Source organism: Lepidochelys olivacea (genome assembly GCF_965140295.1).
Source record: "Lepidochelys olivacea isolate rLepOli2 genome assembly, chromosome: 5".
In the NCBI taxonomy this organism is placed as follows: Eukaryota; Metazoa; Chordata; order Testudines; family Cheloniidae; genus Lepidochelys; species Lepidochelys olivacea.
The window spans coordinates 46212982-46236472 of NC_140415.1; the positions used below are offsets into that span (position 1 = coordinate 46212982).

General features: G+C 40.3%; 1 protein-coding gene across 3 annotated transcripts in view; it reads left to right on the plus strand.

Moving 5' to 3' along the window:
* The window catches only part of AP3B1 (adaptor related protein complex 3 subunit beta 1), a 343754-nt gene that overhangs the window by 121656 nt on the left and 198607 nt on the right, over positions 1-23491 (plus strand). For all 3 annotated transcript variants that reach the window (XM_084629231.1, XM_084629233.1, XM_084629232.1), the window contains exon 7: positions 14229-14411. In XM_084629231.1, coding sequence (XP_084485357.1) covers positions 14229-14411 — 183 coding nt within the window. The remainder of the gene's footprint in view (positions 1-14228; positions 14412-23491) is intronic.

Sequence of the window (23491 nt, forward strand, 5' to 3'; positions counted from 1 at the left end):
AGCCAACTACTGCAACACTAATCCATAACTGCTGGCACTGCGGGAGAAGAATAATCTACTAGAGATGTGTATACAGAATGGCGAAAAGGGAGATTATGAAAGTTCACCCAATACAGTATAAAGGACACTTTTTGAATGCTTCCATTTGAAGCCTTCTGTAGTCTTTAAATGTTAGAGTAAACTGCATAAACTTTTAAAGCTCTTTAAAAATTCAAGAGCTGAAATATATCTTGGACTTCCTCAGGTTGGTCTTAAATCGGAGGATGGATGGATACCAACTTGAGCGTATGGGATAGGTAGTATTCTTACAAACAGACAAGGCTTTTCTTACGGTGACCAGATGTCCTGATTTTATACGGACAGTCCTGATTTTTGGGTCTTTTTCTTATATAGGCTCCTGTCAAGGTTCCTTCCCCACTCTGAACTCTAGGGTACAGATGTGGGGACCTGCATGAAAGACACCCTAAGCTTATTCTTACCAGTTTAGGTTAAAACTTCCTCAAGATACAAATTTTGCCTTGTCCTTGAACCCTGTGCTGCCACCACCAAGCGTGTTAAACAAAGAACAGGGAAAGAGCCCACTTGGAGACGTCTTCCCCCCAAAATATCCCCCCAAACCCTATACCCCCTTTCCTGGGGAAGGCTTGATAAAAATCCTCACCAATTTGCATAGGTGAACACAGACCCAAACCCTTGGGTCTTAAGAACAATGACAAAGCAATCAGGATCTTAAAAGAAGAATTTTAATGAAAGAAAAAGTAAAAGAATCACCTCTCCTAAAATCAGGATGGTAACTACCTTACAGGGTAATCAGATTCAAAACATAGAGAATCCTTCTAGGCAAGACCTTATGTTACAAAAAGACACAAAAACAGGAATATACATTCCATTCAGCACAGCTATTTTACCAGCCATTAAACAAAAGAAAATCTAACGCATTTCTAGTTAGATTACTTACTAACTTAACAGAAGTCCTGAAGAGCATTTCTGACCTGTTCCCGTCAAAAGCATCACACAGACAGACAGACCCTTTGTTCCCCCCTCCAGCTTTGAAAGTATCTTGTCCCCTCATTGGTCATTTTGGTTCAGGTGCCAGCGAGGTTATCTTAGCTTCTTAACCCTTTACAGGTGAAAGGGTTTTGCCTCTGGCCAGGAGGGATTTTATAGTTCTGTATACAGAAAGGTGGTTACCCTTCCCTTTATATTTATGACACCTTTGCTGTTGAGTTTTTCCTGAACTCTCTGGAGGACTGTTTGTTTGTTCAGGTAAGTAGGCATCCTCCCAGCCTTTGTACAGGACTTGTACTATTTTGGGAGTTGGTTTAATTTGACTAACATAAACTCACAGTTCTTTGAGTGATGGTCCCTGTGTGTTGTTACATGTGTGGCACACATGCCGTTCACCTAATTCTGAAAATTTCTAGTAAGCAATGTCTATTGGTCTGCACATGTATGGTGGTTCTCCTTATGCCGTCAGTTTAGAGCACAAGAGCTGGGTCATACCAACACCTTGCCAGTTCCTTCTTACTACTACGTGGCCCGAGTCACAATCTTCTGTGTCCATAGCTACTTCTTTTGGCTGCATCAATCTGTAAATATATTGTAAATAGTTTTAGTATTTTACTCTTTAAGTACTAGTGTAGTTAGTTGTTCCACGCCCTGCGGAAATCTTCCCTGAGAAGCTAGGATTATGCCCAGAGTCCCAGGGTTCAAGAATTATGTTTCCTGCCCCCGCTCCTTTTCAATGAGTGATGAACATCAAAACTGCCTTTTCTGCCTAGGTGAGGCTCACGTCTTGGCTAAGTTCATTGTTTGCTGTTCCTTCCATCCTACAATCTGTGAGGGTTGAGAGCTAAGAATTAGGAAACATCTTCTGGAGAAGGCCAATCTGATCTGGGGCACCTCCTTGTCTTCCGCCCCCGCCCTCCCCCGACACAGTGGCCTCTATGAACAGGCAGCACCCCTCTGAGCACAAGCTCAGATCAAGACAAAGACTTCCAAGCTTAAATGAGAAGGCTGCTCATGAGAGTAAGGGGTACTCCCACAAGCGTAGACCTTCTTCCAAAGCTGATCTGAGGAAAAGTTATCTGTCCCCGTATCCTTCAAAGTCGGGTGGGTCCTTGTGCCTGGGTCCTAAAGATTTAGGTCCAAATAAACCATCTCACCAGGAGAAAGTGGCAGAAAGGAGTATAGATCTGTCAGTACCAATTCTGATGTGAAAACCAAAAGACAGTCTTTCATCTTTACAGCAAGAGAGATTTCTACTACACCTACTTCTTAGCCCTCAAAAAGAATGGGAAGTGGAGACCGATCCTTGTCGTACACTGAATAAATATATTAATCCAAAAATTCAAATTCCACCTGGTCACACTGACATAAATAATTCCCTCTGGAAGAGAGCATGTGGTTCGTGCAACTTGACATGAGAGATGCATACTTTTCATATAGACAGTGCTGCAAGCACAGTTACATATAGACATTCACCTGGACTATACAGGTTTCCTCAGGTTCTGCCTTGATCAAGTCCTTCCATTGGGGCTATCTAGGGTACCCATGGTCTTTATAAAGGTCTTTTTAGTAATGGAAGCTTGCATGATAAGAAACGGGTTTACCATCTTCTCATTCTTCAACAACTGGCTTCTGACACGCAGATCATACAGAGAAGTCCAGTTGGCAAACCGATTCCTTCACCATCTACTAAATGGGAAGTCCTTTCCTCATACTTCCACCCAAGATGACTGTCATTACCGATGCATTGCTCTTAAGTTGGGGAGGTCATATGGAGAAGCATAGTGTAGAAGACATCTGGATTGCTTGGGAGTCCAGAATGCATATCAGTTTAGTGGCACTAAGAGCAGTCGGTTGGGTGTGCAATGCTGTCCTCCTGCTCATCTGATCCTGGCATATCCAGATAGTTGTCAAACTCATAGACTTTAAGGTCAGAAGGGACCATTATGATTGTCTATTCTGATATCCTGCACAAAGCAGGCCACAGAATCTCACTCCCACCCACTCCTGTAACAAACCCCTAACCTATGTCCGAGCTATTGAACTCCTCAAATCATGGTTTAAAGACTTCAAGGTGCAGAGAATCCTCCAGCAAGTGACCCATGCCCCATGCTGCAAAGGAAGACGAAAACCCCCCTGGGCCTCTGTCAATCTGCCCTGGAGGAAAATTACTTCCTGACCCCAAATGTGGCATTCAGCTAAACCCTGAGCATGTGGGCAAGACTTACCAGCCAGACACGCAGGAAAGAATTCTCTGTAGTAACTCAGATCCCACCCCATCTAACATCCCATCACAGGCCATTGGGCATATTTACTGCTAATAGTCAAAGATCAATTAATTGCAAAAATTAGGCTTTCCCATCATACCATCCCCTCCATAAATTTATCAAGCTTAGTCTTGAAGCCAGATGTCTTTTGCCCCCACTGCTCCCCTTGGAAGGCTGTTCCAGAACTTCATTCCTCTGATGGTTAGAAAGCTTCATCTAATTTCAAGTCTAAACTTCCTGATGGCCAGTTTATATCCATTTGTTCTTGTGTTCGCATTGGTACTGAGCTTAAATAATTCCTCTCCCTCCCTGGTATTTATCCCTCTGATTGCTCTCTGTAAATATATCAGATCTCCCCATAGCCTTCTTTTGGTTAGGCTAAACAAGCCAAGCTCTTTGATTCTCCTTTTATGAGACCGGTTTCTATTCCTCGGATCATCCTAGTAGCCCTTCTCTGTACCTGTTCCAGTTTGAATTCATCCTCCATAAACATGGGAGACCAGAACTGCACACAGTATTCTAGATGAGGTCTCACCAATGCCTTGTATAACGGTACTAACATGTCCTTATTTCTGCTGGAAATACCTCACCTGATGCATTCCAAGATCGCATTAGCTTTGTTCACGGCCATATCAGATTGTGATCAACCAATACTCGGAGGTCCTGCTCCTCCCCTATTACTTCCAATTGATGCGTCCAAAGCATATAACAAAAATTCTCGTTATTAATCCCTAAATGCATGACCTTGCACTTTTCACTATTAAATTTCATCCTATTACTATTATTCCAGTTTACAAGGTCATCCAGATCTTCCTGTATGATATCCTGGTCCTTCTCTGTATTGGCAATACCTCCCAGCTTTATGTCACCTGCAAACTTTATTAGCACATTCCCACTTTTTGTGCCAAGATCAGTAATAAAAAGATCCCAAAACCGATCCCTGAGGAACTCCACTAGTAACTTCCTTCCAGCCTGACAGTTCACCTTTCAGTATGACCCATTGTAGTCTCCCCTTTAACCAGTTCCTTACCCACCTTTCAATTTTCATGTTGATCCCCATCTTTTCCAATTTAACTAATAATTCCCTATGTGGAACCGTATCAAGTGCCTTACTGAAATCGAGGTGAATTAGATCCACTGTGTTTCCTTTGTCAAAAAAATCTGCTCCTTTCTCAAAGAAGGAGATGAGGTTGGTTTGGCATGATCTCCCTTTTGTAAAACCATGTTGTATTTTGTCCCAATTACCATTAACCTCAATGTCCTTAAATACTTTCTCCTTCAAAATTTTTTCCAAGACCTTGCATACTACAGATGTCAAACTAACAGGCCTGTAGTTACCCGGATCACTTTTTTTCCCCTTTCTTAAAAATAGGAACTGTGTTAGCAATTCTTCAGTCATACAGTACAACCCTGAGTTTACAGATTCATTGAAAATTCTTGCTAATGGGCTTGCAGTTTCATATGCCAGTTCCTTTAATATTCTTGGATGAAGATTATCTGGGCCCCCCGATTTAGTCCCATTAAACTGTTCAAGTTTGGCTTCTACCTCGGATGTGGTAATATCTACCTCCATATCCTCCTTTCTATTTGTCATCCTACCATTATCCCGAAGCTCCTCATTAGCCTCATTAAAGACTGAGGCAAATTATTTGTTTAGATATTGGGCCATGCTTAGATTATTCTTAACCTCTACTCCATCCTTAGTGTTTAGCGGTCCCACTTTTCTTTCTTTTTTTTTCTTATTTATATGGCTATAGAACCTTTTTACTATTGGTTTTAATTCCCTTTGCAAGGTCCAACTCTACATGGCTTTTAGCCTGTCTCATTTTATCCCTACATGTTCTGACCTCAATAAGGTAGCTTTCCTTGCTGATCCTTCCCATCTTCGACTCCTTGTAGGCTTTCTGCTTTTTCTTAATCACCTCTCTGAGATGGTTGCTCATCCAGCTTGGTCTACAACTCCTGCCTATGAATTTTTTCCCCTTTCTTGGAATGCAGGCTTCCGATAGCTTCTGCAGCTTTGATTTAAAATAATCCCAGGGCTCCTCCACCTTTAGAACCACAAGTTCTTCAGTCCAATCCACTTCCCTAACTAATGTCCTTAATTTTTTAAAGTTAGCCCTTTTGAAATCAAAAACCCTAGTCACAGATCTTTTTGTTTATCCTTCCATTTAGTTTGAACTGAATTAGCTCATCATCGCTCGAACCAAGACTGTCCCCTGCAACCATTTCCTCTATGAGGTCCTCACCAAAACCAAATCTAAAATGACATCCCCTTTGTTGGTTCAGCAACTACTTGGTGAAGGAATCCATCAGCTATCTCATCCAGGAAAATGAGTCCTATTATTATTACTAGCACTTGTCCTCTGGTCTATATCTGGGAAGTTAGTCTCCCATGATCACACAATTCCCATTAGTATTTTCTTCATTAAAAACATTAAAGAGGTCTCAGTCCATATCCAAATCAGACCCCTCTGGTCTATTGCACACCCAAACACTATCCCGGGGAGGCTCTAGTAGCTTTTTTCCCCAATGTGATTTTTGCCCAGACAGGCTCTCTTATCCATTCCATCACTTCTTATTTCTTTACAGTCTACCTCATCATTGATATACAATGCTACTCCACCACCTTTGTCTTTATTTCTGTCTTTTCTAAACAGCACATACCCTTCAATACCTGTATTCCAGTCATAACTACTATTCCACCATGTTTCTGTTATTCCTATAATATATGGTTTCACTTCCTGCACCAGTAGCTCTAGTTCCTCCATTTTGTTACCTAGACTCCGCGCATTAGTGTACAAACATCTTAATTTTTCCTGTTTGGCTTCGCTCAGATTCTTTACCCGATTAGGCATAGAATTCTACCGCCAATATCACCTATTAGACTGGTATCTACACTACCCTTCCTCCTTATGTCCATTCTCTTACCCATTGCTGTATCCTTTCTTCGTTTTCTTCCCTCTCAGTGTTAAAATCCAGTGTGGAGATTACCTGGACATCTTCCCCCCAAATTCCTAGTTTAAAGCTCTCTGAATCAGTTGTGCCAGTCTCCATCCTAGAAATCTATTTCCCTCCCTACTCAGGTGAAGTCCATCCCGAGAGAACAGTCCTCTGTCCATGAATGCCTCCCAGTGGCCATACATCCCAAAGCCCTCCTTATAGCACCAGTGCCTGAGCCATCTGTTGATCATCATAATCTTGGCGCACCTTTGTTGGCCTTCTCTAGGAACAGGCAGAATCCCACTGAAGATCACCTGATCCTTGATTTCCTTAAGTGTCTTCCCCAGCCTGGCATAGTCTCCCTTAATAGTTGCCAGCGAGAATCTAGCCATATCATTTGTTCCCACATGAAGGACAATCAGTGGATTCTTTCCCGCTCCTGTTAGGATCTTCTTCAGCCTCAGGTCCACATCCCGTATCTTAGCACCCGGCAGACAGCACACCCTTGTGTTCTCTGGATCACCTCTGGTTACAGGCCCCTCCGACATTTCCTTCTATATAAACAAGCAAGGGAGAACAAGATCCCTCTGTGTGTGTGTAGACAATCAACCTGTGGAACTAGTGTATCTGACGTCACATAACCCTTTCTACAGCATACTTAACAGGTGTGCCGAACTTTCTAGCAGACAGTCTCAGCAGACATTTTTCCATGGACCATGAGTAGGAAATTCATGATTCACCTAACAAGGTCTTTACCTAGTGGCGAACATTAACTTGGAACCTCCTTGCCTCACAGATGAACAAAAATCTTCCCTTGTACTGTTCCAGAGCAGTTCTAGACGGGATCAAAGGGAGATGCCATTCTGCTACCATTGGAGGGTATGCCTTCCTATTCATCCCATTAATAGTGCGGATCCTGTGGAAAATCTGTCATGACAAGGCTCAAGTCATCCTCATTGCACCTAATGGACTGATACATTTCTGGTTCATGGACCTACTGAAATTATCAATCCATTGCCCGTCAGCATCCGGCCATTCATGGACCTGCAACACAACACAATGGCATTGTCAGGCATCCGAACCCATGACCAGTTCAACTCAAGGCCTGGTATTTGGATGGGCATCAGATGTAGATCATTTCATGTTCCCTGGTGAGTCAGTCCATCCTCAACCAAAGCAGAAAGGATTCTATCGGGAGATGCTATTCATGTAAGTGGAAGCATTTCTCCTCTTGGGCACAACAATGCCAATTATCTCCAGAGTCCACTGGGATCCCTTCTAGAATATCTACTTACCATTAAGACATTGTGTCTCTCAGTTAATTCCCTGTGGGTTCATTTAAGAAGCTATCATTATCATCCCCCTGTTGATAACCCCACTATGTTCATTCATCCCACAGTGACCAGATTGCCGAATGGACTTACTATATCCTTTCCATCATTGATGAAGCCAACACCTTAATGGGATCTGATCATCGCTGTTTTGTCTGTCTCCAAACCTCTAGCCATATGCTCTGTCTCATCTCTCAATGAAAGTTGCTTTCCTAGTCACTATCACATCAGCCAGAAGGATCGGTGAGCTGGGAGCACTAATGGCAGACCCATCTTATACTACTGTCTATAAAGAACAGATCTCTGTTTGCCCCCACCCCAAATTCATTCCTAAAGTAATTTCAGAGTTTCACAGAAGTCTTAACCATCCATTTAACGATATTTTTTTCTGAAATCGCATGTTTCTGATGAGAAGTGGCTTCATTCGCTAAACATCTGAAGATGACTGGCCTTTTATCTACAAAGAACAAAAGCATTTTGAAAGACACCTAGACTTTTTGTTACCACAGCAGAGAGATCAAGGGGTCAAGCTATATCTGTATAAATACTTCCTAAATGTATCTCTGGCTGCATTATCATTTGCTACCAACTAGACCACATCCTTCCCCTGAAGTTGGGGTGAGGGCTCATTCCACCAGACAACAATCAACTTGTGCTGAGTCTCTAAGGGGAGACTTCTCACCTTTCTGTTCTCAGGCCTGGAGGAGGGCACTATATAATGAACTTCACCCACCCTGTTCTTGGCTTGGGCTCGAAGGGGCTAGGGAATTGCTGCTGAAATGTCAGGAATGCTTTTTACATGGAACAGATGGCCTGCTTGTTCCGATCAGGGATGGAATGAATCAACCCTTTGTTCCCAAAAAGAATGGAGCATTAAATCCACTCTCCAAATAAAGTGTAAGGTGGAGTTGGAATGTAGATTGGGATGTTGTGTTCAGGTAGGTTAGTAGGAGGGAGTCTTTATATTCATATTTCTTAGCTTGCTATGTTCTAGTGGCTGCCGTTTTGCTACAACCCATAGGCTGTTTTCCAGGTGACCTGGTTTGGGGTTGTGATACTTCACTTTTGAGGGACTCTACTTAATCCTGATGGAGAGGGATTTTAGGACCGAGTGCAGTATTATGTCCTGGCCCAGTCCTCCCTTCCGGATAGTCACCAGTCTGTTGTAAATGGACCCAAATCCTGGGCTCCATGTGCTACAAAGGTGCCCTTCTCCCCCACTTCCACAATCTGGGTAGTGACAGGTCACTGTTCATAATTCTGGGTCTCAGGCACACTGTCCGGTGCAGACCCTGTGTCTGACACCCTTCTTGGGTAGTGGAACCACATACTCTGACTGCCTTAGATCCTGAAACTAGTACCTCAGCCCTTCTGAGTCCTCAGTTGTTTACATGTTTTCCCAGAGTCTACCTGGCTGTGGGAGCTCTGGTTTTTAGTTAAATCCTTCAGGACAATGTGACTGGAAAGCAAGAAACATGCAGTAAACTTAGCAAGGGAACTTCTTAACCATAGAAACTACTCTTAGTGAAGTGCACTAGAGAATCATACATCTTTGAAAAACAACACCATTACTGAATGCAACTCCCAATATCTGATCTCACCTCATCTGTGAGTACTGGCTTTCGTCGGTGTTCTTAGGCTAGGCAGCACTTCTTGCCTTCTCTCTCTTAGGACTGGTTTTGCATGTAGAAATGGTCTGCCCTTGCTTAGAGAAGCACCCACCTTTTAAACAGTCTGTCCCTTTTTTGTCTTTGTGCCTTAGCTGGGGTGAATTAAAGGTTCCCGTCTTCCCCTTTTCCCCTGGTCAGGCTTGTTGAGTGTCTTTTAATATCAGTGACCTTACTGTTCCAGCAGGGGACAGTCAGTTAACGACGTTAACTTTCTCATTGTTAACCTTCTCTGAAATGTTCCACGCCCCCAACATGAGCAGGAAAGTGTCTGGAATAGACTGGCCTTGTCAGAACGAGGCTGTTTTTCAATACAAACAGGATCTCTTAAGCCAACATAGGGGTTACAATACAAACTGAAGGTTACTATCAAAAGTGGTGTTTACGTTACAAAATGGAATTCATAATTCGAGAGAGACATGCCTAGTCTGTTACAAAAATGATCTAAGGTGCATGGTTACATAGCCGATTACATGTTTCTGAAATGTATTAATTATCTGTTCGTCTATGCTCATGACTTTCAGGCACTCCCTGTATACGAGAAGTCAGGGAAGGCACTACTGATGACCGATGCTTGTTTTGGCTACGGTGATATAAATGAGAGCAACTCCGTTGAAGTTATTTACCCGCAGGGTAAATATAGCGCAAAGAAGTATCGGGCCCTCCATTTTGTAACTCACCTTTTTAGGACTTAAAATCTTTTTGCCCTAATAACGCTTCAGTTACCACTAGCCTACTCTGAATGTTCACAAACATTACTGCTTTCTTGTGGCATGAAGATTTGCTCCTAAAACTGACTTTTTGAAAAAGTAAAACACTTAACTACCATAATTGTTTCTTACACAAGTGAACACTAAAGAGTTGCTTTTTAAGATTGCATGACTACTGTATAAAACACTGGCTCTTGAAGTCAAATCATTAACTTTTAAAATTGATCCTAATTGGTGATGGTTTTGTGATGAGAATACTTGAGCTTTTAAACTAGAGCAGTACCTTTGGGAGTAAGGAAAATGGAAAGACTAACTCTTTTTAGTAAATATCTGTTAAGTAAGTTAGTGTTCAGTGCCAGCACATGTGGGTAAGCCAGTGTTTTCATAAGTTATTGATTTAATGTTGGTGAAAGCTTCACTGTTGTGAAAAAATTACTGAGTTTGTGCAGATGTTTTATTGTGATAGATCTATTATCCAGCTATTAGAAGATAAATGACTGATCTTTCCCAGTTTCCATGCCTCCAGAAAATTGAAATAAGAAGGGGAATATCATTTGGGCTGTATGATTAGGGCAGGTGGGATGGCCATTAATTTTGAGAGAAAGGAATCTTGGCAGGCATAGGCCAGTGCAACATATTATCAATCAAACCTCGATGCATTTCTTGTGATGACCCAGCACACTCAGGTTTTTGCAGCGTTAATTAGAATTCATGACAAAATAGATGCAAGGAAACATTTTGTACCCTTCATAATTTTATAGAAAATTTATTGTTATTAGAGGAACCATTTGCTTAGTGTGATTTTTTTCATTACCAGCTTGTCAACTAGCATAGATAATCTGGAGAAAATATGAACTCCACAGATTGGGTGTCACTTTTGTTGATGGTTCATGTAGTTTACCTTGGAGCGCAGCTAATGGCTGAAGTTCATAGCAACAGCACAGAAAAATGTGGCAACCAGTGAAAGACAAATGAACCATGTTTATTGCTTTAATATAAAAAATACATAAATGGAAAGCTGCATTTGAATTTGACGAGCTCATTGCTAGTTTTGTTAGAGTGATTTATTTTTTCTCCTTATACATAAAAGCTGCTATTGACACAGTGAGATGGAAATTAACTGACTGTATTTTGGAAACCAATATTTTTTGGTTTTAAATTCTGAGTGGATCATTTTGTTTTAATTCTAAATGTTTTTATAGAATATTGATGCTTTAACACACTAAGATTATTAGCTGTGCCTTTGATGTTTAGATATACAGGAGGGTCATACTTTAGGGGAAATGGCTAGAGCTAACTAGAGAATGGTCCTTTTATTAGGGAAAAGTTAGAAAACTTGGTTTCTTTTTTCTCTTGCTGTCTCTAAACTTTGAATATGGTTCTAAATCCTCCATTCTTGTCTCTTGTAATAAAACCTTGCTTTTGGAAGATGGAGAGAATAAAAAAAATCAAGTTAATCTAATATTTTCTTAAGTAGTGTGCGCATTACAGTAAGTGCTATGCAAATCAACTCAAATAATTGTTTCATGAACTGTAAATATGACAATTTCTGCTGACCTCAGCACATTCTTTGCATTTGATGGTACACAATGAAGTTCTTATAGTGCTTAAAAAAAACAACCCCAAAGTCCTGTGCTCTGTTATGGAGGTATCAGAACCATTAATGACTAGAGTATAGTCAGTCACACACTTGCGTGGCTGACCTATATCCAGATAAATATAGATATATTCCATGCATTTAAAATACAAGAATGATAAACGTTCTGATTAAATATTTCTTTGCATCTAATAGAACAAAAATGCATGTTTCAAAAGTATTATTTATTTTAAAAAAGGTAAAATTCCACTGCCCATCATATTAAATCCTGCAGAAGGCCCTGTGTGCATTAAAGCTGCAATGAATCTACTGCAGAGTGGATGCACAGATGGGCTCTGCACCACGTGCACGTCCTCAGCACAAACTCTGTCGCTCATCGTGGGCTGAGGAATGTTGTATAAAAGGACCACTGAGTCTGTAGTTATGCAGGTAAAGTGGCCAGCAACTCCTGAGTTCTCAAAACACATCAGTTTTCAGTAAAGTACAGAGGAGTTGATGGGTGATCATCAGCCTTTCTGCAAATCCAGTTGCTTATTTTGAGCCCAAATATGAGTTTAGGAGCTTCACTTCAGGTACCATTCTTAAAAATTTTGGCCAACATTTTAAAGAAACCTCTCTGTATTTAAACTACATCTAAATCTACAATATTTTGTTGCCATCTCAGTTTTCAAACTAAGTGTAATATTTGAATATGCTGAGGTAGTTTTAATACCAGTATAACACAAGCTTATTAACTATTCCTAACCACCAAATAAATAGAAATGTGTTTAATTACATGAATAATTACCTAACTTGTCTATTACATCTATGCAATAATAAAGCTTAATATAACAAAATTAAAAAATACTGAAAACACAAAATGACCTTTCTATATGTGATGCAATAATTTTCTATTTTCTGTTGCAAGTATAATGCATTTTTATTTAGTTCTTACAAATAATAAATTCTTTGTGCTCTGGAATGCATTGCGTATTCAGTATGTACCAGCGCATGGGCAGGGTTTGGGACGATAAATGCAACTTCACGTTTAGACTTTTTAGTAATTCATAAAATTCCCACAGGATCTGAAACTTGTTTAGCATAATATCAAGACTATATTCTGAGGTATTTTCTTTCAGTTGTAATGTTGGATGCATACTAATAGCCCAAATGTAGAGGAAAAATCTAACATATGAATATCATTGTATTTAATATTTCTCAAGAGGTGCCATTTCGATAAACTGTATTTCTATTTAATTGCTTACTTTAAGTAATTGGGGAAATTTTAGAAGTTGAAGTTCACATCCCCAGTGCTCAGATAGAATGACATTATTTGCTCCTGGAAAGCTGGATTGCAGGCATGCTAACTGCAAACATATCAGTTATTTCATATAGAAGTTTTACCATGTTAGATGTTTTGCTTAACATGTTCCTTGACATAAAGCAAATCTTATTTAAAACAATTAGGAAAGGAAGAACAGTAATACTTGACTCATTGACAAGTGCTTATGCTGTGTGTAACTGATTTCCTGGAGGCAACTTAAGTATATACTGTATGGTGTTCGCTGTTCTGTTTTTTTTTTTTATTATTGAAGGTGGTTATACCAATAGCTTTTTGGTTTCTGTAGCAGAGAAGTAGTCTAGCGGAGTCCAAAGTCCCAAACTAAAGTTATCACAAATTTATTTGATTAGGAGCTTGGAATTCCTGTGCTTTAAAATTTTGGAAATTGTGTTCTGGAATACATATGTTGCTTGTCTTTGAAGCTTGACATCTTTCATAAAATGACTTGCTGCCATTATTTCAAGAAGGATCCCCCACAAGAGTTTTCCTCCGTAGCACTTGAGAAACCCCACACAGGAGGAACCATGTGTTTGCAGATAATAGGTGTCTAGAATCTGTTCATTTAGTTTTTTCATGAAAACAAAATTACTTTCATAACCAAGGAAGGAGAGAGAACCATATGGCAAGGTTTTATATTATGTGTACATCCTGAAAATATTTATACTATGTTCAACTTGTGCAACTTTGAAATTGGAGGGAGGGAGGCAAATAACTTGTAGAAGAGTCTGGATGAATTCTGAGAAAATCCTCTGAGAAAATTGCTGAAAATATCTAACGTATTCAAAAGGCATAACATTTGCTCTTTAGAAGTAATTTTATGAACCCCAGGGATAAGTCGCATTTGGCAGTGATTGTTTAGCAATCGAGAGGATGTTGGTCTCCATTACGTCAGAGAAATCACCCCACTTTCTCCTCCAATTTGATCATGGAATGTTAATAAGTGCATGACACTATTTTGTATTTGTACTTACCGTTAATTTGCAGATAATGTGAAGTAAGTCTTACATCTGATAAATTCTTTGTGAAACCATAAATTACCACCCCTACCCCCTCCAAAAAATCTCAAAAGAACTTTTTGCTTGCACTTTATCTTCAGTGCTAGGGTTGAGATTAAATATGTTTGTCTGTTTTGTTTGAAAAAAGGACATATTTTGCCAAATATACTGATTAATGCAATTATTCAGAATCCATTTTAAAATAAGACTCCACTTGTGTGAGTAGAGGGGGAGTCTCTTTTTCTGGTTATTATCTTTTTGCATAATGGACATGCTTTAAAGTACTGAGAATTGCCAATACTAGTTTTAAGAATTGCCAATACATATTCACGTATGGATCATCTGTAAAGAGAATCACTGACTCTTGTTTTTACAATTTTGTTTTCTAGCTGGTGGCTGGGAGTGTGGTGATGGCATTTGAGGAAGTGTGTCCGGATAGGATAGATCTGATTCATAAGAACTATCGAAAGTTGTGTAATTTGTTGGTTGATGTCGAGGAGTGGGGGCAAGTTGTTATTATCCACATGCTAACTCGATATGCACGTACACAATTCGTGAGTCCTTGGAAGGAGGTAAGTTTGTCTCTTTTGTTCTCAATAACCTGACAATAAAAATACTTTAGATTGTGTTGCTGTTCATGAAAATGCGTAGTTTCACCTTCATGAAGTGGATACTAGTTTGTAGAACTGACATCTTTAATTAAAAAAAAAAATTGAAATCCTCAGTTAAATTTTTTTTTTGTGTGGATAGCATGAGAAATCTTCCTTCCAAACTGTAACCACTTGCCTTCCTTCTGTACTCAGGGTGTGGGTGGGTGGGTGTTCGTTCCCAATGGCGCAGCACTCTCCTGACAGCTGTGGGACTCTGATTGTAATAGTTCTACTCTCTACACTTTATGGAAATGTTGATACTAAGATTTAGAGAACCAGTTTTTCAAAATCTATGTTAGGAGCTTTGATGTTTAGCTTTCACTGCTTGTCATAGCCCTTATAACTGAAGGGTTCTTCCCCTATCTTGTGCAGAGTCCTCTTAACCTTTGCAAACTGTGTTTGTGTCGCAGTGCATTGAACAATATCAGCATTTTGACACATAGTATATACTATGCTGATGGCTTATGTACATACCTATGTTTTGAAATAAGACAGGTGTTAGTGAAGCACAATAATTTTAGATGTCTAAAGCTCTTTATGCAAATGTATACCTGGAGTGCCATTAATATGCTATTTTTTTTTCTTGATGTAATACTGGTGACTGTCTACTTTTGTCCTTACGTTAAAAAAGGGTGGTGTCCATATTTCATTGCTCTTCAAAAAACAAAAAAGCAACGTGCTCCAGCAGTTAGTGATGCATATAACACCAATTTCAATTGGACTTTACTTCTGAAGAATAATTAAATAAAATTAAGTACTTTTTAAAAGAATATCAGAAAACATTTTTTTAAATATGAGCTGTTGGGCAGTACTAATACTGTAGTTTATTGTATGAAATCATTGAGTTACAGAACTTGAAATAACATTTCAGTTTATGCATCTTTATAAATTTGAGTTGATTTTGTACTCGTTTATATTGTTCGTTTTGAGATTGGCAAAGTACAGTTAGTTACTTTTGGTCAGTTACTTTCATCTTCTACATTATCACTGTGAAAGTACCCAGTAGGCGTAGTACAATTATGTACTTTCATAGTGATAAAGTAGAAGATGAAAGTAACTGACAAAAGTATCTCAAAACCAGTGCTATAAAATAGTGTGAAATTAACTCAAAATTATAAAGATACACAGGTGTTTATACAGAGGTGTGTGGATATAGATAGGCCACCTTGCCACCTATACTGCCTATGCTATATTTTCTATTGTATTTGTCTAGATCTAAATGTTTCTACCAGAGTTCTGCTAATACACCTAAATATACACATGCAGGCACCTTAGATACTTCAGTCATAAATATTGATTTATTAGACTGCCAATTCTTTTAAACTTGTGGTTTTGTGATTTGAACAAAGAGTGAGAGAGATGAGAACATCAACCTGATTCTGACACATGACTTATAGCTAGGATTTGATCTTTTTGTAGGTATTGGAAGCTAAAATGCTATTATATATAACACACATTTCCATCTAGCCCAGATATGTTTTATCCTGTGTCTATATAGTCAGAATATGACACATACAAAAGTCATATGAAAGAGACTCTTTGGAGCAGGGATTATCTCTTTGTTCTGTGTTTGTATAGCACCATGCACAGTGGATCCTGATCCATGGCTGGGACTCTAGGTGCTATGATAATACAAATAATAATAGAAATTCTTCTGCATATGAGTTTTATGGTACCTAGTGTGTTTTACCTGACATTCTAATTGTTTAAACACACATAGTAGCTTTAGAAGAATAGAATTGCATAGAAAAATATAACATTAATTTGAATATGAAGTAAGCATACAAAAACATAGACGTAGAATACAGCCTGAGACTCATCCCTAACTGTTGTTTATTGCAACTGCCTAGGTTTTTGTACCTTACGGTATGTAATAACTGTTGTTCAGAAGTCTTCTGAAACACTATAGAACTGCTAACAGCACTATTTAGTTAATATCTTTAGATAAGCAATTTTTAACCATATTTAGCAGGCTGATAGGTCTGACTGCAACTGCTTTGCTGGTAGGGAGAAGAAGTAAGAATTAGGAGATAGCTGAGGGAAGCCAGCATTCCACAGCTGACTCTTCTTCTGCCTCATGACCCACCTGCAGAGCCCCATGCCCAAGAGCAGTTAGACTTGAGATGCATTTCTCTCCTTTTCCCATCATCCGGTAAGGTTGGCTTCTTAGATGAGAAAATGGGACAGATGGTCCCTTTTCTCATGGAATATAGTTTCTCTCTCTGGTGCTGCTGTGATGAGTGCTGCCTTTATCCATGAGTCTAATCATTTAAAAACTCAAGTCTGAAGTGAAGGCATTTCCTTAAATTTACTAAAATATAACATTGTGTTTACTGTCTCCATGCTTTCAATATTGAAAAGCTTGGGTAGGAGTGAGAGCAACATCTCAATGTTACCACAGGAGCCATAACTCTTAAACAAATCAGATAATGCATCTTATAATAATAATAATAATAATTAATAATAAAAAAGTGTGTGTGGAGAGGGGCAAGGGAATTGGCCTATGCTTAATGTATTTTAAATGGTCCTGACTAGCCTAAGAAACTTGTCTGAAGAAGAATAGGGTGAGCGAGAATGAGTAGACGCTTTTGTCTTTTTGGCTGGAAACAGTTGTGTTGTGTAATGGAGTGTTGGAATTTTTTTTTTAAGTAGTGGGAGAGTGTGGCTTAACATGGCATCAGTCCATCTGTTCTAATGTTTACAATGGAGAAAAGACAATATAACTTTTTTAAGTGAAAGATCAGAATTTATATTTATGGGCATTACTATAGTCATCATCACTGTAGTAAGAGTTGTAGAATGCAGTAAAAACTTCTGAGACTGTAGTATCATAAGGCTCTGTTGAGACCCCCTAGAGGGTATGTAGTGTTAAATGGCTTAACTTTTTTCATTCCTTTGCTTTTGAGGTCGTCAAATATGTTGCGTGCAGCAGCCTCAACTGATAAATAACATAGTGTTTATGTGTAATGAAGAGTGAATCAGGAAACGAAAAAATATTCTGAAGCAGTCTACATAGGGCACACACTTTTTTTTTCCTTAGCTTCAGTGTTCAAACTCAATATTTCCTTCCAAACTTAGCTAAGAGAGTATTCCTCATGGGGAACTATCACTTCCGAAGTCTTAAATTTTTGTTTGGCCAGTTTAAAAAATTTTTTTTTACCTTTCAATTAAACTCTTCTCCTTTTCCCTTAACTCAAATGACCTGAAGAGGTTTTCCTCCAACTTTGCAAATGTATTCACCTCTGGGATATTCAGACAGAGCTTGATTTAGGTACATGGGAGTTTTGCCGTTTATTTCCATGGGAACAGGATCAAACCCTTCAAGTAGGTAATGAAAACCACATAAACACAGAATGAGAAGGTTGATCTCAGAAGTAGAATTCTTGAACAAATAAACAAAGTGTTACAATAGAAGTTTGTACATAACCTTATCTCATAGCTTTTGCTATCTGCTAAAGCTGTAGCTCTGAATATTTAAATATACTATACTCATGTAATTCCCTGTTCATATCAATGTCATTGTTTGATATGACAAGTATTCAGTGTTGCAATTTTATATGTTCAGTTGACTGTGCTGTTTATTTTTTAAAACATGTTTTACTATAATAGTTTTTACAAAGGATGCTCTTTAGTTTATATGGAGATTCAACTATTCTCACACTTTATTTTTTTTTAAGCAATTTAATAAAACTTCTTTAGCTAGAGTGAATTTGGCTCAGCCTGCAGCAATTAAATTGCTTTTATTAAATAGTTTGTCATTTTTAGCTTGCGTACTCATTCTGATCTTTTAAAGGTAATCTGAAAAGGGGGAAAAACCCACTTGCATGCCCTAGTTTTTACCTGTAAATAGTATCAGGGCAGTTGAGACTTCATACTCCTTTTCTTTATTGAAGATTTTCTTGATGGACTTAGCTAGTTGTATCAAAGGCTATTGGGAGGTTTCTCATCCTACTATAGAAGGGGTGGCATATTGAATCCTTAGCAAAGATGGCATGTGTGTCAAATGTTTTAGATAAATATGTGTTAACTAAGGAGGAAAAAACAAAAAGGGGGGGAGAGGAAAAATAACCCCAGAAATAACTTTAAATAGGCTGAATAAAACTGACATTTCCTTGTGTTCAGTTTCAGTTGCATTTAAGTCGCTGTGTGTTTCCCATATTGGGGTTCAAGAGAACTTGATTTGAAGGAGCAGGTAAATCCTTTTTTTTTTTTTTTTTTTTTTTGGAAGAGGCATGTTATTGAAGAGTACAGGAATTCAGCTTTCAATATTTTTCAGGTATACAACACTTCAGGAATCCTGCCTGCGTGTAATATATTTAGACTTGATAAAATTACCCTTGTCTGTCCTGATTAGCCTCACTTCAGAAATTTTGGTTAATACATTTTGTTCTTCAGCCCAGTGTCTCCCACAGGTTTGGACGTCTAGGGCTGCTTTCCTCTCTCAGCAGTTTCACGGAGGTGAATCAGCATTTTGGCACCTCTGTGCTCCTGTTTGCTGTGGCAGCAGACAGTGACAGTTTTTGTTGCTCCCACCCGTACTCTTTCTGTGTTATCTTTTTCGGCCCAGATTTTGGGCAGTGAAGTAAATTCCTTCCTCTTCAGTGTTCTTCTTCCTCCCTGGATTGGTTAACCTGTTGGGGGTTTAACTCAACCTGAGCCTCTGTTGCATTATCTCCCTGCCAGCTCTTCTGCTCCTATACAGGCAGGGCAGTGTAGCCGAGAAAGCACTGCTCTCTATTTGTGAGAAATCCTTCCCAGGCTTGGCATGTGACCAGTTATGCCCAGCCTTTACCCAGGCAACTAATCCTAATCCTGGTCTCAGGGCTATGAGTCAGATAAGTAAGTGGGGGTCCTCTACCCACCACGGCAGCTGCAACTCCGCTGGGGGAAAGCTGGACTAGTGTAGAGCAGGAAGAGGCTCCAAAAGTGAGGAGGACCCTGACTGCTCGACTCAGCAGGTAAGTCCTAGGCAGAACAAAGAGAGGAGGGTTGCAGGGTCTCAGTCCTGTCCACCCACCCAGTAAGTCTTAAAGTGGGTCATGAGCATCCTGGGGAAAGCAGCAGAGATTCCAGTCAGACTCCCTTGCTCCTTCCCAAGCTGAGCAGAAGGGTTCTGACAATGTGGTTCCCCTCCTTCTCCAGAAGGAACGGGACCCAACAGGGGAGGATTCTGAGTCAGACCTCTCAAGAGGACTTCAGGCCCTAAGGAAGGCAAGCCACGAGGGGCCTCACCAAAGCTGCAGCAGAGCTTTTACACTTCCAAAGCATGCTGAAAAAGGTTAAAAAAATCAAAAAGGCTAAAAAAGGAAAGAGCCCACAAAATCCAGGACATAGGAGATCTCTTCCTCCTTCCCCACCTCCAAAGAGGATGCCAAGCTATCTGGCTCTGAATCCAACAGGATGTGAGAAAGATAAAGCAAAGGTTTTTTTCCCTCTATAACTTTCAAGAACCAAAGCTCTACTACTGAGATCCTGACAGTCGATGTTGCTATAACATCCCTTGCCAAGTGTATAGTTATTCCCTCAAAAGGAGAATTCTACCCAAAAAAATCCCTTGGATAGAAAAATAGAGGCCACTCTCACAAAGGACTTTGGAGTCTCCTTCGCTACCTCCAAGCATCCCTGGCAGCTGCCTACTTTGCAAGAGCATCTTTGTCCTGGATTGGAGATTTCAAAGTCCTTAAGTACAGAGATCATCCTGACTTTGGCTCAACTTTAAAGAAATTCACCCTAGCCAAAAGCATTTGAGGCTGATACCACAACGTATGCAATGACGTTCTCAGCCTGAGCCATGGCTTCTAGCTCAGTAGCCAGGCACCATCTACAGCTCTGGCCCTGGAAGGTGGATATTTACTCTCAGCAGTTCATATGCTTGGCCAAGCTCACAGGCTCCTTCCTTTTTGGGGAAAAGCTGGAGAAAGTGGTGGCTGACAATGCGGCAAAATGCAAACAGTCTCACCCTTCCCCACTAAGTGCCCTCAGGAGAGAATATAGACTGGCTTGCAGAGAGAGGCACTCCTAATCCTCTACAGAGGTGCCAGCGAAGGGGCAACAGATTCTCTAAGGGAAAAGAGTGAAATCGAGGTTCAGGGGGAAATGCTAGCGGGATGAGCCCTCCCTCCCCTGCTATCCACTTTGACACTTTTTGACAAAGATCGCGTAGCACTGAAGCTAGGGGGCAGAATTTCCCTTTTGCTGGAGGAATTGCTTTCAGGAACCACAGGCAAGTGGGCCAGAGTTATTCCCTCAAACTGCATGCTCCACTCATTCCATTCTTCATCCAATCACCCAGTTCCAAGAACCCTGTAAAACACAACTTGATCCAGAATGAAATCTAATTTTCTGGGCTTGGGAGTTGATATTGTGTTCCCTCAGAAGAAAGGTTTTCTGGGTTCTATTCCACCTTTTTCACTGTGCAGAAATGTGGGGGAGGGGTATCTAAGCTATTCTCAACCACAAAAGGCTTAACAAATGGATGAAGAAAAAGTTTTGGATGGAGACCCTGGCTTCTATAGTGTCTTCGCTGTTATGGGGGGATTCCTTTACTGCAGTAAATCTAGTGGAAAGATATTTCCATATCCTCATCAGACCGTACCACCACAGACTTCCAAGGTTTGTGTATGACAGAAACGTCTGTACAAACACTTCTGTTTGGCCTGTCATTGCCACCCAGGTATTTTTTAAAAAAGATGTTGGTAGTCATACTAGCCAGACTCAGATTACAGGGAACCCACCTGTACAGTATCCTGGATTATATTGTGATAAGAGCTCTGTCGCAGTCAGCAGTTATCAGGGCCACATCTCAGATGCTCCTCCAGGCACACCTTTTCATCATCAGGGGCAAGAAAAGTTCCTTTATTCCATCCACCAGAATAACCCACCTGGGAGCAGAAATAGACACCTCAGTAGAAAAAAATTATCCATCAGTAGAAAGGTTTCAGAAAATCCAGGTGTTTGTTATCTTGCTCCAGCTGCAAGTGTCCTACTATAGCTCTTTGCTTCAAACTGCTCAGAATGTTTGAAAGATCAATACAGGTTCCAACACAAGTGTTCAACTCCTTTCAGTGGTGGTCAGCCCATGATAGTGTCCGCAAAGGGATGCCCATTTGCCTTTGAGATCCTTTAGTCTTCACAATCAATGCCAGTTTGGTGCGCTGGAGAGCTCACTTAGAGACCCAAACAGCCCAGGGCTTCTGGAGCAAGGAGGAAAAGGCTCACAGCATAAACCTTCTAGAAGTGAGAGTGGTCAAACTAGCTCCACAAAGGTTCCAAATCACCCTAAGGGGGAACCACATTCTGGTTCGTCTGACAATATGACTGTCGTTACATATCTAAACAACGAAGGGGGAATAAGATTGTGCGACACTACACATAGAAGCAATGGAAATAATGAAGTGGGCAGAACAGTTCCTCCTTCCCATCAAAGTGCATTGGAACCAAAAGGCAGACTGGCTAGCAGATGCAGAGTCAACAACTCTGAGTGGTGCCTGAATCCAAGAAGTTTTTGATCTCATCATTAAGATGTTCAGTCTCCTTTCAACTGACCTGTTGGTAAATCGTACGAATGCAAAGAGGCCAAAATATTTCACAAGGGAGGCAGACCCAAGAGCCATGGGGAAGATGCCTTATTGCACAGTTGGCTGCAGGGCCTACTTCATGCGTTTCCATCCTTCCTGCTACTTGGAAAGGTGGTCCAGAAAATAAAAACAAGAACAGGTGGTGGTAATTCTTATAGCTCCTCATTGGCCAAGGAGACTTTGATTCTCAGACCTAATAGAGCTGGAATCCCCACTCCAGCTTCCATGGAGATAGGACATCCTCTTCATTTGGACTCCAGATAGCTTCATCTAACAGCCTGACTATTAGAAGGAAGTGCTCAAAGGTCTGTTTTGTCCTCCATACTTATTAAGACATTGTTTTTGTCTAGGAGAGTATCAACACTAAAAGCATATTTCTCTGTCTGGTCCAGATTCTACAACTGCTGCCAAGAACCCAGCGCAATTCCAGCCATTCTGGATTTCCTCCAAGAAGGCATAGACAAAGGAGGCCTTCAGCCCAGTACAGTTGCACGACAGGTGTCTGCTCTTAGTAGCATGTTATTTACAGGATCCTTGGGTTCCCTGGCAGACAATCCATGGGAAGCCAGAGTCTTTCAAGCAGTCCAACTGACCAGACCAAAGGTCAGGGTACTCTTTCCAAAATGGGACCTACTGCTTGTTTTGAGGGTCCTGACTACCCATCCCTTCAAGCCTTTAACTTCAGTGTCAGCTTTTTATGTATCCATCAGGACTTGTTTCTTAGTGTCTGTCAAGTGTTGGAGCTGGCAGCCTTATCTATATAGGAGCTTGACTCTGTGTTCCACAAGGACAAGGTGGTGCTCAGGATACCTGAATGCTTTCTTCCTAAGGTAAACTCCTCTTTCTGCACTTCCCAAGAAGTTGCACTTCCTTTGTTCTGTCCAAAACCACAACGTCCAATGGAAAAGACATGGGACACCTATGACTGAATACACTCCTGTATTCACACCATTGTAATGATCTTTGTACAAAATATGCCTTATTGAGGTGTCGTTTGAAAACTAATAACTTGCTGGTCAATAATATCATTGTGAAATGCATGTAACATTATATGTAAAGTTATGAACATTAATTGAAATTGTGTGAAATGTGATTGCCAGATGAATCTGGGTAAACCAGTTGCTCAGAGACAAAGGACCAGCTGATGCCTCTAGCCAAGTGTCAGCAAAACTGGTGGGCAATAAACTGTCAAGTGGGCATTCTTTGGCAAGGAAGGGGGACAGGAACAGACTGAGCTGCATTGTAGCAAACAGCACAGAATCCCTTTCACCACCTGACTCCTTGTCTCCATCCTCACAGCAGAAACAAATTTTATCTACGGATAATCCTCAGGAAAATGCATTTCAAAGGGTGACTAAACTACAAAAGTGAGGGGTAAAAATACCCCAAGTTATCTGTCCCTATCCATCTCTCTTTCACCAAAGA